Source organism: Haplochromis burtoni, unplaced genomic scaffold (genome assembly GCF_018398535.1).
Source record: "Haplochromis burtoni strain Fernald_Lab_line unplaced genomic scaffold, NCSU_Asbu1 Contig_233, whole genome shotgun sequence".
NCBI lineage: Eukaryota > Metazoa > Chordata > Actinopteri > Cichliformes > Cichlidae > Haplochromis > Haplochromis burtoni.
The window spans coordinates 532,226-549,586 of NW_024582594.1; the positions used below are offsets into that span (position 1 = coordinate 532,226).

At 41.1% G+C, this 17,361-nt stretch overlaps 1 protein-coding gene across 3 annotated transcripts; it reads right to left on the reverse strand.

Annotated features, from left to right (window-relative positions):
• Nucleotides 1-1,424: 1,424 nt before the first annotated feature.
• Nucleotides 1,425-16,174, reverse strand: card14 (caspase recruitment domain family, member 14). 3 transcript variants are annotated; one of them, XM_014340799.2, is made up of 20 exons: nucleotides 14,928-16,173; nucleotides 14,527-14,664; nucleotides 14,116-14,441; nucleotides 12,096-12,251; nucleotides 11,877-11,996; nucleotides 11,458-11,583; nucleotides 9,164-9,313; nucleotides 8,957-9,076; nucleotides 7,895-7,995; nucleotides 7,382-7,437; nucleotides 6,903-6,963; nucleotides 6,241-6,457; nucleotides 6,042-6,168; nucleotides 4,359-4,599; nucleotides 4,184-4,247; nucleotides 3,957-4,077; nucleotides 3,633-3,797; nucleotides 3,079-3,197; nucleotides 2,690-2,805; nucleotides 1,425-2,069 (listed from the first exon to the last, which is right to left on the reverse strand). In XM_014340799.2, exons 1-20 carry the CDS (start codon nucleotides 15,139-15,141, stop codon nucleotides 1,862-1,864), a joined length of 2,946 nt encoding a protein of 981 aa, XP_014196285.2. In that variant the 5' UTR covers nucleotides 15,142-16,173; the 3' UTR covers nucleotides 1,425-1,861. The 3 variants fall into 3 exon arrangements, with proteins under 3 accessions (XP_014196285.2, XP_042082831.1, XP_042082833.1); XM_042226897.1 differs by having other exon boundaries at nucleotides 6,042-6,457; nucleotides 14,928-16,174; XM_042226899.1 differs by lacking the exons at nucleotides 1,425-2,069; nucleotides 2,690-2,805 and having other exon boundaries at nucleotides 3,080-3,197; nucleotides 3,633-3,718; nucleotides 6,042-6,457; nucleotides 14,928-16,174.
• Between the last annotated feature and the right edge of the window lie 1,187 nt (nucleotides 16,175-17,361).

Sequence of the window (17,361 nt, forward strand, 5' to 3'; positions counted from 1 at the left end):
GATTAAGGTTGTAGAGAATAGATGAGTCCGTCCGTCTGAAAACTATGACTGTCTACGTCCTCTAAGGTCGGCATATAAAATAGATCATTATAAATATGATCTTATGAAACTTTAGTAGCAGAATTTTCGTTTAATTTTTCAACTTTATACAATAATTCGGTTAATCGTTTCTATATTTGTTCTTTCATTTTTTCCTTTCATCCACTAGGTGGCAGTACCACATCAAAATAACTCAAAAATAAATCCCTGGAGCGCCACCTGCCCTGTTCCGGTTTCCTCCCACAGTCCAACGTCATCCTTCAGGGTTCACTGGCGATTTTTCACTCGCGGTGTGAATGTGAGAGTGGAATAAGAGGTTGTGTGTCTGTGCTGCTCCTGTGCTGAACTGGCATATGAGTGGGTCCCAGTGTCAGAGCAGGAGACCTGTCACCTGTGAGAAACTTTTTCAGAATTACATTCCAAAAACATGTGATGAAACATAGTCTGGAATCTGGAAAATATGTTCTCCTCACATCCCAAAGCTTAGTCTTTAAAAGAACGGGTTAAAGAAAACGACGGCAAACAAAGCATAGTTCACACGTATTTTTCTAAATTTCATTTCCTAAATTTCATTTCCTAAATTTCCATGATAATAAACTTGTTGGATTAACATCTGGTTTGTTGTCCATGTTTCCATTAGATCAATAAATAATACAAGTTTATAGGCAGACACCAAATTCTCACATTTGAATGTATAAATGCTGTGTGTCTCTGCTTGAAAAAGCTTTCAGTTGATTAATGAATGTGACCATTTAAATACACTGCTCACTAATAATAACAATAATCATACTATAATGATTCTAGTGCGTCTATACATGTTTATATGTTCCCCTCGTCTTAGACAAGTGGACCAATCTGGATGAAAATTTCTGAGAGTTTCTGTGACAAACAGTGTGGCACCAGTGAGGGGCTTTAGGGACGGATAGAAGGAATAAGACTTCTTTACATCTGCTCCACAGAAACGTATTACTGTGCAAAAGTTTCTTCTTGTGTTTTTCCTTCCTTTTTTCGATATTTGCAGGAGGATTTATTTTGCGCTGATATTCTCTGAAGATCCACACCCTGGAGAGATTTTTCTTCACTTCCTCTACAAGTCAGCAATGTCTTTTGATATTGTTTAGATTTACTGCTAACACAGGTAATACACTGCTCAAAAAATTAAAGGAACAGGCTGTTTGTGACAAGCTAAACCAATCACATGGTGCTCTGCAGCTGTGCTTAATTTCAAAAAAACAAACAAAACACCTGTAATAGTGCTCGGCGTGCGCTGTCCCGACAAACAACATTCACTCATCTGTACTTACAGCACTTCATTTCACACTCGCACCAAAGAATGCACCATCTCCAATGAAATCTCACTTTGAAACTCCACGTGACACAACAGCTCAGATTATTATTATTTTATTCTAAATCAAGGGTGTGACTTACAAAACACAGCATGTAAGCAAGAAAACATAGAAAATGAAAAATTATCTACATTTTGTACAGATGCAGTAAATGCAAGCGTGTGTTTCATGAAAAAACCTGTGTCTTTAGAGGACACTACACATGTTTGTTTTAAACAAATAAGTCAAAAAAAGGAGGCAGCGTAAAACACGTTTCTCAGTAAGTAATGCAGCTACATGCACACTAAACGGTCCTCCAGTTACTCATAAAGTATCACAGATACATACTCGTGTTTACAAAAAGTTTTCTTGTAAAACTTATTTATCCATTTAATATTAATGTGTTTTTTCATGATCCAGTAAACAAAAAGCCCTTTAAGAAATTGATATTATTTACATAAATGCTCTGAGTTTTTCTTCTGTTGCCTTTTCTTGCCCTACCACAGGTCAGGCTCCACCCACACAATCTTCTTTTGCTCCTCCCAGATGATGGTGCGCAGGCTGGTCAGCAGGGAGGTCTGGTCACACCAGGATTCTGGATCCACGCTGTGATACAGACACGGCAGCTTGTCCAGCAGCGGCTCCTCGCTCCTCGAACACGCCAGCAGCTGCTCCTCTGTCTGACTGTGACGGTGCAGCTTTGACCTAACGTAAAAGTTAGATAAATAAACTATAACCTCCTGCTTTTATGAACTTTTGTATTAACATGAAGTAATATCAACACATTTCTTTACACTTATTTATTTTTCTAAAAGTCGCTCACATAGAATAGGAAGGAAATGTTTTGCTTTAGACTTGCTGATATTGTTTGTACATACAGTCAAAGTAACTGATCTGTAAGTATGACAAAATCTGTTTACTTAGTAGGCATAATTGCACAACTGGCCCAGGCTCAGTGGTTGAGCAGCTCAGGTCCCTTTGCTGCATGTCTCCCTGATTTCCTGTCTCTGCTATTGCTGCACTAACAAAGGTGAAATTAGTTAAAAAATTAATTTTCCCATTAATAAACTCTATACATGAATACATCAGTCCCTTTTGCATTTTGTTTTACTTGTCTGAAAATATGAAGTTAAATTACAACTCTAAGATATTTGTGAATGAATCTGTGTGCCATGGAGTCTAACTGGAAAAACAAGGAAGGTTTTCTGGGAAAAATGTTGACTCATTATTTCTGCCCAGCATTCTCTCGCTGCTTACAATCGGAAGAAAAATGTAATATCAGAAGCATGAGGTGGCATTGCGTGAGATGAAGAAGACGAATCTACCTCAGTTTACGTGCGCTACGTGCAGACTGGCCAATGAAGATGATAATGGGGAAGATCTCAGAGCGCTGCAGCCGGCGCACGCAGTCGAGGCCTAAAGGCAGCACGCAGTGGATGCCCTGCAGGTTATGAAGAAATAAATAAAATTAGCTTAAGTGTGATTTAAGCGCAGTGCTGTTACATGAAATACATTTTAAAGAATCTCTGGCACTGTGATAAAGTAAAATACTGGTTTAAACCTGATGATGGTGCAAAAGTCATCAGATAACCAAAATGTAAGTTTTACAACATAAATCTCATTCATATTTGTACAAAAGTTGCGGCTCAACTGGCCATCATCTCTTTAGCATTGCACACAGTTTGTTGACCACAGCTTCCTTCTTTGCTCTGACCTTCTTCATGACCTTCTCGACACTCTGCAGGGTGTAGCAGCGGCTCCCACCCTGCTCAACCTCCTCCAGGATCTCAGACCTCTGGAGCTGGGCTGCATGCTCACTGGAGCTCAGCACCTCTGAAGCAGAGAGGAAAGAGATTATAACACACAAGATAATGCTGTGTATTATTGGAAACACACATTAAATGATTTCGTTTGGTGTAGCCTGTTATTTCCTCTAAATATTCTACGCCTATGTTGCTGTAATGATGGTAAAGATTTACACTTTATGGCTGCTGTCCTCCTTTTATTGATATTTATTTCCTTCCTGGTTTACAGTAACACACAAACCCCATTGTACAGTATGAGACCGGTTATTTACTATGCTTCCATTACAGCATGAAATCGTAAATAGAGTGGGAGGTGTATGAGCAATCTCGCCCATAAAACATGAGTCAGCTCAGGAAACCGTGTCCATCCCGCTTATCTAACAATTTGTCTTCAGCTGTTTATTCTGTAGCCGAGATTCACATAAGATTTCATGTCAGCTTATATCGACAGAGCGTTTCTTACCAGGCTCACAGAGCTGAAAGCCCTGCCAGCTGGCCAGCTTCTTGTCCAGGATGCGTCCCAGCACCGAGGGCAGCAGCAGGACAGGCCTGCAGACAGGTGGATAGCGTGGCGTCACCAGGGTGTAGGGCATGAGAGTTACACAACTTTTGGGTGCAGATGTTGCATCTGCAGTGGAAAGAATGGACAGTGCAAATGTTTATATCTCACTAATATTTCCATAGATCTCTTTTTTAAGTGCAGTTAAAGCTGAGATTCACTGGCTGTTTGTAGAATATGAGGCCCCGTGTAATTCTGCTGTTTTGTGACCACTGGGGGTTACTGTACTTGATTCTGCACTCGCGCTCTTCTCCTCCTCCACGCTGACCCACAGTGGGTTCCTGCCCTGGCGCCCAGTGCTGACAATCCTCACAGTCTTCTGTGTATTCTGGGTCATCACACGCTCACCCTGACGAAGCAGAAGAATATTCCCAGGAGTTAATTAGGGGAAAGATGCAACTTGTGAAAAAAACTAAACAAAGCAACAAAAACCCACTGCTTTAGTTTATTCTTACCTTTTCAGACTTCTTTGCTTCAAAGCTCATATCCTCAATAGCTCGAATCAGAAGCCGCTGTGCCCTGTGACATCAAGAAATCAGTGAGTAGTGATCTGACTCCATTCTCGAATAATCTGAAGAGTGCACAGTTGCCTTTTGTGAACCTGAACTTTTCATTCATCAGTGCACCAACCTGTAATAATTGGGAACAGTTCCACTCTGGAGGTCCAGCTGCTGACACGGGTGAACGTGACTGGCGTGCCACAAGTCCTCGGTGCCGGCGGGCCGCGTATTCGTCACATGCAGGATGTCGTTACAGGACACAGCCAGGGTTCCTCCAGGGCCGGCAGGGAGGGACATGTTGACACGTACGTAGAAGGAGTCTCCTGATGATGTCTCACTGCTCTGCAGCTGTTGCAGCAGCGCTTCGTAGTCTGAGCAGACAGAAGAGGACGTTAAACCACTGGACTGACACTCTGCAGTACACACCATGTGGATGATATTCAGAACTGATGTCAGTTGCTGTACATGCTCTACATTTCATCCCAGAACTAACATAATGTCAAGTTTAAAGAACAATATACTTTCATGGTAACTGTACTTTATTACCTCCTGTGCTTAATCCTCACACCCAACATAAGCACAAGCCTTACCTGTAAAGATGCGTTTATAAAATTCACAGATAAAAACTAAACCTATACTAGACCTTATTTTATCAGATCCCCTTCAAAGCTCGTCCCGTTTTGATCACTTACACCTGTGTGTCTGTGATGAGGGCTGGAGCTTCTCCAGAGTAGCAAAAACAGCACTCCTTCAAACTGAACTTCCTTGAACACTCTGCTCTCCTCGCGAGCAATGATCCACGCAATAAAAATTAAGATTTTACTCGATAGTTTGAGGGTCATGGTGAAAATGCAGAAGTGGTCAGAAGTGGACTGCCAGGGTGCAGTCACTAAGTAGCATCCAAGCCAGAGCGGGCCAGATGTGCACAAGAAGACGGGGAAATCAAATCAGGTGGTTTCTGAATACATGACAACTTTGAGTTCATGTACATGCATAACAAATCTGCTGAGAACATTTAAAAGACCAGTTTGTGATGCAACGCGTGAAGGAGAGGGAATAGCAAACAAACAATCATTTTATTATGTCAACCATGCAGAGCCTGCTTTTTTATTATGTTCTGTCTTCGGATACGTGCCAAAAAATGTGGTTTACTTTTTCAAAATGACAGGTTTCAGAGCTGAATTCTTTGCTTGACGCAAAACAAAAACACCCTCATGAATGCAGCATGTTCACCATATCCAGTTTCTACTTCCTCATGTCAGGCATCCTTTTAATGTCAACCAAAGCTGCCTCCTTCCTGAAGTCAGCTGTAACCATAAAGTCTTATTTCACGGCTACGCGTGTAAAACAAACACAAAGTATAATACAGTACTGCCAATACTCTTACATGTTCATGGGCATTTTTACAGCTTCAGTAAGTTTAGATAATAGTGTGGAAGAAAAAAATAACAGAACAATTTGGCTTCAAGACTGCAGACAAGTCATAGAGCGAGATCTAACATCTCCACTAAAACGGCATATAAGTGATTCAAGATGAGACTAAAACTTCATTTAGGCTTTGCGGGAAATTTACTTCCTAACTTGCGTAGCAACTGGAAACTCTTTTTATCCCTATACCGCAGCCTTTAAGTGGTTGTGGTATGCGCTGACCCGACATGTAGTCACATTTCTCAGGAGGCACGCCAAGCAACATTGAAGGCTGCGATGCAGGGTTACAGTAAAATGGTGTTCCGGTTATGGTGCAAGTTATATGGAAATCTGACGCAATTCATGTGTAAGTTCTCGATGAATCAGTACAAGAAATATGACGTACCATCTTGCCTGGGGCGGAGGGAGAGATGACAGATGCCTGCAACCTGGCCAAGAGCCCACATGGCTTCCTCTAAAGTGGAATCTTCCAGCACCATCCTCAAAGCCTTCTGATTCTTCTCGTACTTCACCTGCAGACCAACAGCGTTTTCACAACAGGTGATAAGGAGAAAAACTGCTTTTACGCACACATTTGCACCTACCTCCACTATCTGAGCCCCGGGGCTGATGCCAACAGTGTGAGCTGCGCTGCCTTCAGTCACCTGATGCACAAACACTCCCGTCTTATTGCCCCCCACTACTGCCAGCTGGCTGAGGAGCGCCTCACCCTGGAAGGAGATGCTGAGAACTCTGCCACTGACACGGATCGCTTTTGGACGAGAACGCATCAGGAAGGGAGGGACTGAGGATCTTGACAGGCTGACGATGAAAAATTAGGGAAGTTATTCAAGCTATTTAGCAAATATTGATCACTAATAATTACAAATAATTCCTGCACACTGGGATTAGTAGAAAGTGGACCTGCTCTCCTGGACTGATTTTGCTACAGCAGTGCACACTCACAATATCCGGTTATTTGTAGAGCACTTTTTTTTTTATACATGGACATATGATCCCAAGTTACTAAGTGTAAGAAGTAATTGTGGAAGAATGCGATCTGAGACACTGAGGAGGTTTTTTATTGTGGTGTAAAATTCTCAACTGTTGAAGAGTTGTTTTCACTTCACCAGCTAGTGATCAACAATGTCCTGTATGTCCTGTGATTAATAGCCTGCATTAGATTTATGATTGGCCTTAAAAGTGTCCATACCCTTTGGGCAGAGTAGAATCTAATTCTATTTAAAAATTCGTGTCACTGTCTCACCTGTGAGAGCTGGACCTCCTACGAGAGGAAAGCCCGAATGTCTGCATGCTCTTGTTCACCACTGGACAAAAGAGAGAATGTTTAATGATTGGACATCAGGGTTGTTTCCCAGGATATAATGTGTTGGGGTTAATGTGTCACTCTACGTTGGCAAAGACAAAACAGGGGACAAAAGCTAATGAAACTCCCCTCAAACAACAGCTATAAGGTAAAGAATGTACTACAATAATAGAGAGAAAACACCAGTGATCAGATGATCCCCTATGAGAAATATGGAGAATAGAGAAAGCACTTGGTGACAGTGGGAAAGAAAAACTCCTTTGTAACAGGAAGAAAAATCTGGCAGAACTAGGCTCAGGAACGGGCAGCTATCTGCCGTTCCAGTTGTGGGTGAGAGCAAGAAGGAAAGAAGGTCTCGTTCTGATATCTCTGCACACATATACAGTAATTTAAAGAAGAATAATGCTTTCAATACACACCGCTGGGGAGCAACACAAAGTCGTCCAATAGACTGTCAGTCTCTGCTGCCTCTGAGCTACAAGAAAAAAAATACAGACAAGTGCCCTTATCAGATCCAACAAATATGGATGCACACAACAATGACGGTATGCATTTTACACTGAGTTTACTTCGCAAAGAAGCGTGTGATAAATGGAGATAATGTCTACAGACTGGTTTGGTGGGTTGCTATGACAACAGCAAGACACTATGACAAGTATATAAAGTCTACTCAATTTGTGATTTCAATAGAACTTCTGTGGCTCCTCAACAAACTTGTGTTCTTTAATTAGCTCTCGATTGCACGTTCTTTCTTTTTGTGTTGTAAATCAATAATCAACCTGAAACTGTGCCATGATATGAACACAGAAAGGAATGCAGAGGTCAGCAACACTGCTCATTCATCCGTTCTGGTGAAATGTTTCCCAAAATCTCATAATGTCAGTAAGAAATTATGAGATTTTGATATGCACTTCTAGGAAACACAGGCATACCTGCTCTCTGCATACAGAATTTCCTTCCTTCGGCGGAGAGAGTCCGGACTGGGAGGCTCAGCGTTTCGGGACCGCATGCTACACGTAGCACCATCTTCACACTACACACACAAGCCAATATACACGGCCAACACAGACACAGAACATCAAATCATGACTGCAAGAAAAGAGACAGTATGTCACAAGTGTGTAGTTTGAATGAGAAAGCAGGAACATACCACTCTGTGCACTGCGGTTAACTGATATGTCAGGGTTTTTCATTATTAATCTCAAGAGCAGTGCTATCAGGCTTTGATTACACATGATGGTATTTGAACTCTGGTGGTTGTCACTAGTGACTGGTTTTGTCTCCATCTCACCTTTTTTCCCACTGATAATGTGCCAGCACCCAATTTAATATTGGTTGCATGCAGTTGAACGCCATAAATAAATAACTTTTACTCATGGCGAAGAGTTGCCACTATAAAACTGTTGGGTGCATTGTTGGAAGCACTAACAGAGACTGGTAGGTGCATCCTACAGATTTTGTCCATTTTAGAAATGAATCTAACCACCCTCTGCTGGCAGTGAGTGGAAGAAAAGAGGGATTTGTGTTGATGTGCTCAGGTGTGGTTCTTTAGTCACTCTTACTGTTTGCCTGACCGGCCACACCTACTCTTTGTCTATTCAGCTTGGCAGCTGTAGATTTCATCCATTACTCACTGCATTACTGAGTCTACCAAAGTGGCCACAGTGTTCATCAGGCCGCTAGACAAGAAGCCCTAGTTTCTCTTGTTGCTTTTTGTCTGCACTGTTTTCTTTGCGCCTGAGATGACTCCTTAGAATCATTCCAGTCTACAAAGCAAAAAACTCCTCAGCCACTCCACACGGCAGCCAGCCACAGCCTTGCCTCCACCTCATCTAACTTCTACGAGTTGACCCTAATCCTTGTGACTGTATTAACTCTATTCTTTAAAACTGGAGAGCTGTACAAAAACATCAGATTTAAAATACGTGATTATATTATTACATGTGGGAAAAAATTAATAGAGCATTTCACAGCTATTTCACACACTCACACACCTCTGAACTGCAGGAAACCATTGAAGGATTAATTGCATCCATGCGGCAGAGTCTGCGTCGAGATGATACGGGGCATTCATCACTGCTGGAACTCAGACTATCCCAGCCGCCCTCCGTCTCCTTAGGGTAGACATGAAATTAGTCAGTAATAGCATTTTCCTCTAAGTGTTGTGCATACGTGAGCACGTGTGTATTTAAAAAATTTACTTCGGAGCTCTGGTGCAGTTCTGTAGAGCTGCACTTGGTCTGTAAGCTGAACACCTTCTCCTGTAGCTCCACCAGCTGGCACCGCAGGGTGTCCTTCTCAGCCAGGACATGTGCGATCATGGCCTGGGCCTCATCCCTGGACTGATAAGCCTAGAAGCACATGAATGATTAATAATAATAATAATAATAATGGATTGCATTTATATAGCGCTTCTCAAGGCACCCAAAGCGCTGATTGACAATTATTTAAAACCGTTTAGCTGACTGTGCATGAAACTACTTTGATTCTTAGTCAGACACACAGACCCAGCTGAGCCAAGTTTAGGCCTCTGTTTGCTGAGATACAAAAGTACATACTGGCTTGGATACAAGCATGTGGTATGCAGTCGATTGTCAAAGCGGCGCCAACAGCAGACAACGATCTATTTTTCAGCACCTTTCAGCAAACACACCTCTGGAACAATACTCGATGGAAACTTAAAAATAGAAGTACTGTGTTTCCAAGTCATTGTGAGTAATACATCACTCACTTGAAAAACCTCATATGGATATAAATACCAAAACACAACACTTAGAAATGTTCTTTATGACATCAAGTTGATCGGTTTTAAATGAATGATTAATATAATTATATTAAATTATTTATAGTTTTTAATGAAATATATGGTTTAATTCAATTTAATTCAATTTTATTTATACAGCACCAAATCAGAACAGTTGCCTCAAGGCGCTTTATATTGTAAGATAGACCCTACAATAATACATACAGAGGAAAACCTAACAATCATATGACCCCTTATGAGCAAGCACTTTGGCGACAGTGGGAAGGAAAAACTCCCTTTTAACAGCAAGAAACTTCCAGCAGAACCAGGCTCAGGGAGGGGCGGGGCCATCTGCTGCGACCGGTTAGGGTGAGAGAAGGAAGACAGGATAAAAGACATGCTGTGGAAAGCATCTCTGTGGTGTTCCAATGGCACACTGAGTTACTAATTGATTATTAGGAAAGCTATTGTCCAATTATGTTTTAAATCACCACCAGAAAACAGGAAGTGAAACAGGAAGTGGGAGACTTTAAGGCACAACCGGGCGAGACAAGAGTATCAGAAGCTCTAGTTTGGGAAACAGCTTTGTTAAATAGTTAATGTGTCAGTTATATTTTTCAGGTGTGTAAGATATACTTTGATCACGCTCTGATAATTTACATGAAAAAAAAGTTCTTATGTTTTGGCATTTTCAGACAGTATTCAAAAACTGGGGAAAAAAGGGAGAAAAATCAGTGATTTAAAGAGTTTCCATCTGGGCTAACCTGAACATAGAGACTTTTAATGTGATAAACCTGCATTTGGTGACAGAGTTTCTTACTGAAACACTGAAATGGACATCTGTATGCCTAACATGATTCTCCAAGGAAATACTCGTAGGAATAGGAGCATTTTTTATCCTCTTTGCTTGAGAATACTTGTTATTAAAACTCAGAGGAAACGTTGTGCGCAGCGTCAAATAAATACAAATATACATATACATGTAGAAAACAAAGCACAGTGAGGTAAAGTAAGTATTTTTTGTCATTAGTTGATTGTCTTTTAATTTTTTTAAACAATTTCAAATTACACTAGATTAAAGTTTTTCTTTAAACAACAAGCAAAGCCAAACTATAAGCAGTTTAAGTCTGAATATGTTATGCCTACAGAAGTAGTTATATAATTGAAGGTACTGTCTTGATCTTAATTATTCTGTGCTGTGGAACTCCAACACCTGCATTCCTCGAGCTTGTGTGTGCGTCACACCATCCGCTCGAGACTTGTCTAACAAATCAAATTCCTCTGCTTCAGTGAAGCAGTTAAATGCTGTTAAATGCAATCTGACAGTTTTTAGGGTGTGGTAGGATTTTTTAATTCATTGTTTTCAGAGGAAAGGGTTCAAGTTAATGACAGCTGATGTAAAATGACTTTAAAGTGGATCATTTCTTCATGATGTTTTCATGTGAAGGTAAGAACATGTTAGAAAAAAACAGAATACTGCTCCTTTTAAAAAAGGTATTATTTAAAACAGAGAGGCGCGTACACTGTGTCCTTTATCAAAGACACATAAACACACACCTACACACACAACAGACAAGTACAGAAGAACGGCGTATTATCTGACACTTAAAGCACTGAAACAACGCAACAATGAACCAGAGCAAAACCGATGCTCTCCGTAAAAGTAAAGTCTAAAACAGAAAAATGCAGCTTGAAAATTTGTTTATCAAATTCAGGAAAGATTGATTAGAGGCACCGTCATCAATTCCTTACCTGGTCTCTCTCGGCCTGGAGCGCTTTCATCTGGTTCTGGATCACAGCGCTCTTCTGCTGGTGCATTTTGCAGTCCAGAGTCAGCTGCTGCACCTGGAGGCTCAGAGACTCGTTCTGATCCAAGAGCTGACAAATACACGCATATTTTGCCAATTTAGCTTCATTTTTAAGTATATGTTACATTAGAAAGTCAATTATTATATAAAGAAGTATGTGGTATTCATGGTTTCATGGTTTATCTATATTAGTGTTAGGTAACAATAACTCTCCAAGTAGCAGCTGAATACTTTTGCCCATCATGATGCTGAGTGGGAGTCTGAAAAGCTCACTTTCCATCAGAGATAACTGGTTGAATTTGTGTGACATTTCCTGGTCCGGTTACTGTAACCACTGAAGGAAAAAACCCAAAACAAACACACCTTTTTTTTGTCTCTGAGCAACTGTTCGTTCTCCTCCCTGTATGATCGGAGCTGCTCTGCTAGCTCCACCTGACTGTCTATGGCCTCCGCCAGGTCTTGAGCCAGGATGTCCTGACGAGCCTGATGCAACAGGAGCAGCAAATAAGATTTCACCTTCTAAAGAATATGAGTGAAAAAAATGGTCTATATTAAAAAACAAAAGAGAACAATTGCGCTCACGGGGTCTAGTTTTTCTGCCTTCGCCAGCTGGCAGCGCAGGCTCCTGACTTCATCTTGCAGCTGTGGTGACTCAGGACAAACAGACTTGAGTGACCGCTGCCTCTGGAATTCATTCTCTGCTTGGGCATTTTGTAGCTCAGTCTGCAGCTGATACACCTGCCACCACACAAGACAAACAAGACTTGAGACACTGTACATCTAATTAGGTGTTTTATGTTTTTTTATAGTCTGTGGTAAGAAACACAGAGTGTAAATCAGTAAATCTGAGACACTGGAGACAATTCAATTAAATTCAGCAATTAGATGACCCCCATCCCCAGATGAGCAAGCACTTGGTGGCAGTGGGAAGCAACCAGGTTCAGAGTTTACTAGAAACAAAACAAGGAGAGAGAGAAGCAGTGAAGGGAAAAGAAAAGCTCAGGGCATTATAAGAAGCCCACAGCAGCCTGAGACTACAGCAGCAGAACTAAGGGAAGGTTCACAGTCATCTGATCCAGTGCTAACTACAAGCTTTTTGAAAAATGAATGTGTTAGGCCTAATCTTAAAGGTAGAGAAATCCAAATTTGGAACTTGATTCACAGAAGAGAGGCCAGGCTTTGCCTCCTATTCTACTTTTAAATACCCGAGGGTATCTAAAGGATTTTAGATTCAATGATAGAGATGCTAGTAAAGGAGAAATATATTCAATTCATCAAATGACTTTGACCAGCTGGAAAACAACAGAGGTGAAATGACTTTGACAAAACAGTTCTGATGATCTGAAGTCAGTTCTGATATGCTTGTATGATTGAAGTAAACAGGACTCTTTTCACCAAGGTCTCTGTTACCCATCAGCTCAATTCAGTTTAATTCAATGTTATTTATCCAAATCAAAACAACAGTCTCCTCAAGGTGCTTTATATTGTAAGGTAGACCCTACAATAATACATACAGAGAAAAACCCAACTATCAAATTACCCCCTACAAGCAAGCACTTTGGCGACAGTGGGAAGGAAAAACTCCCTTTTGACAGGAAGAAACCTGCGGTAGAACCAGGCTCAGGGAGGGGCGGGGCGTTGTTTTTTTAAACAAAAGTCTTTTCAAACATGAATATCTACTGTCATAAAAAAAGTTCTCTTACCCAACTAAACAATGTTTCTGGGAAATATAATAGAAATAACAATTTTGTTATTTAGAAAAAAAGACTTTTATGACCACATTCCAAATGACCTTTCACTCCTGAGTGGATCATGCCTACGTACTGTCTCACACAAAAACAGCAGCAATTTAGCGCTATACTTCTCCTAGATTTGAAGACTTGTGGGAGGAATAACTGCAGATACTGAAGTAGCTTTACAACACCTCATATGTGCAGTTTAGAGCTTTTGCTGTGCCTTTAGAGGAAACCAGTGAAAAGTCTTTTGCAATATGCTTTTGTTTTGAATCTGTAGAGGTCAAATCTGAAGATTAAAAGTTTAAAGAAAAAAAAAGATAAATGCATTCATGACAGTGTAACCAAATGCAGCATATAAGAACTGTGGAGCCTGCTTGTTATCTTTGCTTGAGGATAAATATGGCAGGCCTTTCTGTACGAAGGACAGAAGGACTTTGATTTTGAGTGGATGGCTCAATCATTAGAGTACAATTTAAAAAAGGAAAGTGTGACATGTTACAGAAGGAAAGGTCCTGAACACTTCCCACTTTTGCCTTTCATTTGTTCTGCCTGGTAACTTAAACCCCACAGCTCCTGTATATAGCAAAGACTTTTTGCTAAATACCTGTCTCAGATTACTTGTGAGGTGTCACTTGAGTCTGAGTCTCAAGCGGGAGAACATTTACCACAGCAAAGTATACAACTTTTTTTCAGGCTGTGAACACAAAACAACAAAAGCCTCCCTTGGCACTGTCTAATCCTTTCAAGCTTTAATTTCACTTCTTTAACATCAACCTTTTGAGGATTTTCCCCAGGGATGACAGCTTTGAGACTCAGACAGAAGGTCTCCTGCAGTGAACAAACAGACTCTAATAACATCCGCTGACCTGAAGGTTTAGCTCGTGGAGTCGCCCGTTCACAGCTGATTTCTCCTCGATTGCTGCTGTGTAGCGAATATACAAGTCACACTTCTCATCCTTCAGCTTGGTGACTTCACGTTGCAAAGAGCACAAGTGTCTCTGGATCCGTTCGTTGTCGGTGCGCAGGGTTCTGGACTTCATCTCCTGCTCCATCATCTGACTGATGTCTGCCTCCAGAGAGGCGCAGTGTGCTCTCAATTTGCTGGCCTCGTTACGGGCCTCCTGCAGCTCTTTCTGCATCCCTGTGACGGCTCTGACCAGATACTCAGTCAGCTCTGAGTATTTTATCAGGCCTGAAAGAGAGTGCAAGGATTGCAGTCAGCAGAACAAAGAGAACAAACACATCCATAAGACATACTAAGACTTTGAGCCACTCACCACTGAATCTTGAGGGCTCAGTGCTGGGTTTGCGTCCAGTCACCTGGGTGTAGAGTGCTGGGTAGTGAATCATTAAGCTCTCCAGCAAGGCCATACCACCATTCTTTCCCTGGGTTCTCAGCAGATCCAGCATGTGGCCTAGAAATAGTAGATTACAATGAGACTTCCAAATTAACCTTTGAGTTAATGTCATCAAGCAACAGCAGCGATGCAAATAATCACAATTCTAAATCTGAAGAATTTTGTTTTTACAGATACACCTAAACTCTGTCAGTGTGACATGATGATTTTATATGTTGCTGCTACACTTTTCTAAGTGGTTAACTCAGCAGTCTACTGTATCATCTCATGGACAGAGTTTCAACTGACTTTAAAATCCATGAAAACAATGAAAATCTCACTCGTTCTCATGCAGCGGTTTGTGAGGTTGTGGCAGGAAAGGATCTCGTCCTCGTCCATCTCACTGAGAACCCTGGCCTGCCTCAGATACGGGATCAAGATGCACGGCCGCACTCCTAGCGAGATCCGATGGCGGTTGTCATTAATCAGCTCCCACAGCTCCTCCTCACCCATCCCTTTCAGGTCTAAATCCTCGGGGACACATTCCTCCGCCATGCTGGGTCTACTGAGTGTGTTTTAAAGCGTAATGATGTTGGCTGCCACAAAGATGACAGCTCTCAGTGGAGCAGGTGGACTGAGCACACACCTTTTGCAGCCAGAGCAGCGGACTGACTCTAAAAGGAAAAAACTGTTCTATAAACGTGTCAGGCATTTTCCACGCCCAGTGGGTGTTTATGTCCAAGTGCTGGCGTGTGGGCGTGTAGGAAAACCTGAAAGACAAGCTCTCAAGGATTCGACTCACAGGCTGATGCAAACTGAGTTAAAGGACACAAAACACCCACACACATGGTCACTAACACCCACACAAACACACACTCAAAAACAATCAGTCAGTAAAGCCATGATTAATGGCCATCTCTTATATTTACACTCTGGGTGTTAGTAATGTTTGTTTACCCTGAACAGCTAGCTCGGTGTGTACTCGCGCCACACACAGGAGCCCCTCTCTCTGTTAATGAGTGAGGCAGAGATTTGTTTACTGAAGAGCGCCTATGGCACTGATGAACAGAGCCTCTCGCTTACAGAGAAACGCTGGATGCCATTTGAGCTCACCTTAATAATTTCTAATCACATAAAAGCAAACACACACCACACACACCGCAGTGCTGACAGGAGCAAACACTAAGCGGCAAAGTGCAAAGTCCTGTGTTAAAGAAGGAAATAAGCTCAGCTGTGGTCATCACAAGGATAATGCCTTCCTCGTAATAATAGCTAGCTTACAGTTCTTGTGTGTGAACTTACTGTCAGCTGTATTGTAAACTGTCTATGCAAACAATTGGAAGACATCAGGGCAATCTACTGTATATATATATACAAGTATTAAGACTATGGAGGATGTCATAACCAGTGAACTCACCAGGTTCAAACAGGATAAATGGGCATGTAGGTGTTTTCTAAGAACGTATTTTAACTGCAAAAGACATTAGATTTAAAAAAAAAACCTATAACAACAGCTGAAACATAATGTCAGCTTAGAAAAGGACCGACAAACATCTGCCAGTAAACTGTATTTTTTTTTTATTATTAGTCCTTTATTTATCCAGGTAAAAATCTCACTGAGATTAAAAATCTCATTTCCAAGCGAGACCTGGCATCATGGCAACAAAAGTCAAAATACATGTACTACATAAGTATATAACATTTAAAACAAATACAATATCCCGTATGAACATGTGAATACAATAACAGATCAATTGAGAGCGACATCAAAAACAGTCACACTGAGTAAAAGAGTTATTCTCTCATTCCTTTAAGATGAACGTAACCTCTAATTGATGTAACCAATTCGGATAATTTCAGTTCCTTCTGCAGATTATTCCAGGAAGCAGGGGCAGCGTATTTAAAAGCTTTCCCCCCAGTCCTTTTCTGATTTTTGGGACAATCAATTGTATGAAATTGTGAGAATGAAGGCTGTGGTTGGTTGTGGTTTTTACACATGTAAATACATAAATAAGACCAACCAATGGGAGAGTCTGCAAATATGCAAAGATGGACATTTAGCAGCAGCATACAAAGAACGATGATGTACACGATTTCTATAGCCAGTAATAAAACGTAAAGCACAATGGTAGACAGTATCCAACCTCTTTAGGTAGTGGGCAGGTGCATTCATAAAAAGCAGGTCACCATAATCCAATAAAGGTAAAAAAAAAACTTGCACGAAGCAAGTGTTTTCTCACTTGGAGGGAGAAACAGGATTGATTTCTAAAAAAGTAACTTAATTTTAGTTTTAACTTCGACACAAGCCTTTGAATGTGAGTTTTAAATGACAAATTCTGATCTATAACGATCCCTAGATCATTATAGTTTTAATCTTAGGAGACGTAGCGAACACGTCTTTGCCATTTGAGAATAACATGAGCTTGGTTTTCCCTTGATTTAACCAGATGCAATTTTAAACGGCAAAAGTCTCCTTATTGTGAGCGAGAAATAAGTGTGTCGCAGATGTCCAGTCCACAAGTTCACTACCCCTTGACAAGACAGTTAACAAAATATCCTCTTGCCTGTCCTTCTGCAAAACTCAAAAGCCCTGCTCTCTACAGTACACGATCCAGTGTTCAGTAACCCAACCGGCTTCTGTCAACAATGCACAGTTTGTTTATCTCGCACATCACGTAACACCATGGGGACGGCTCAATACTAGGAATTTCCCCTTAGAAGATGCATAATAATATACAAGACAAACAAAAGTGTAATAAAAGAAGATGTGGAGGA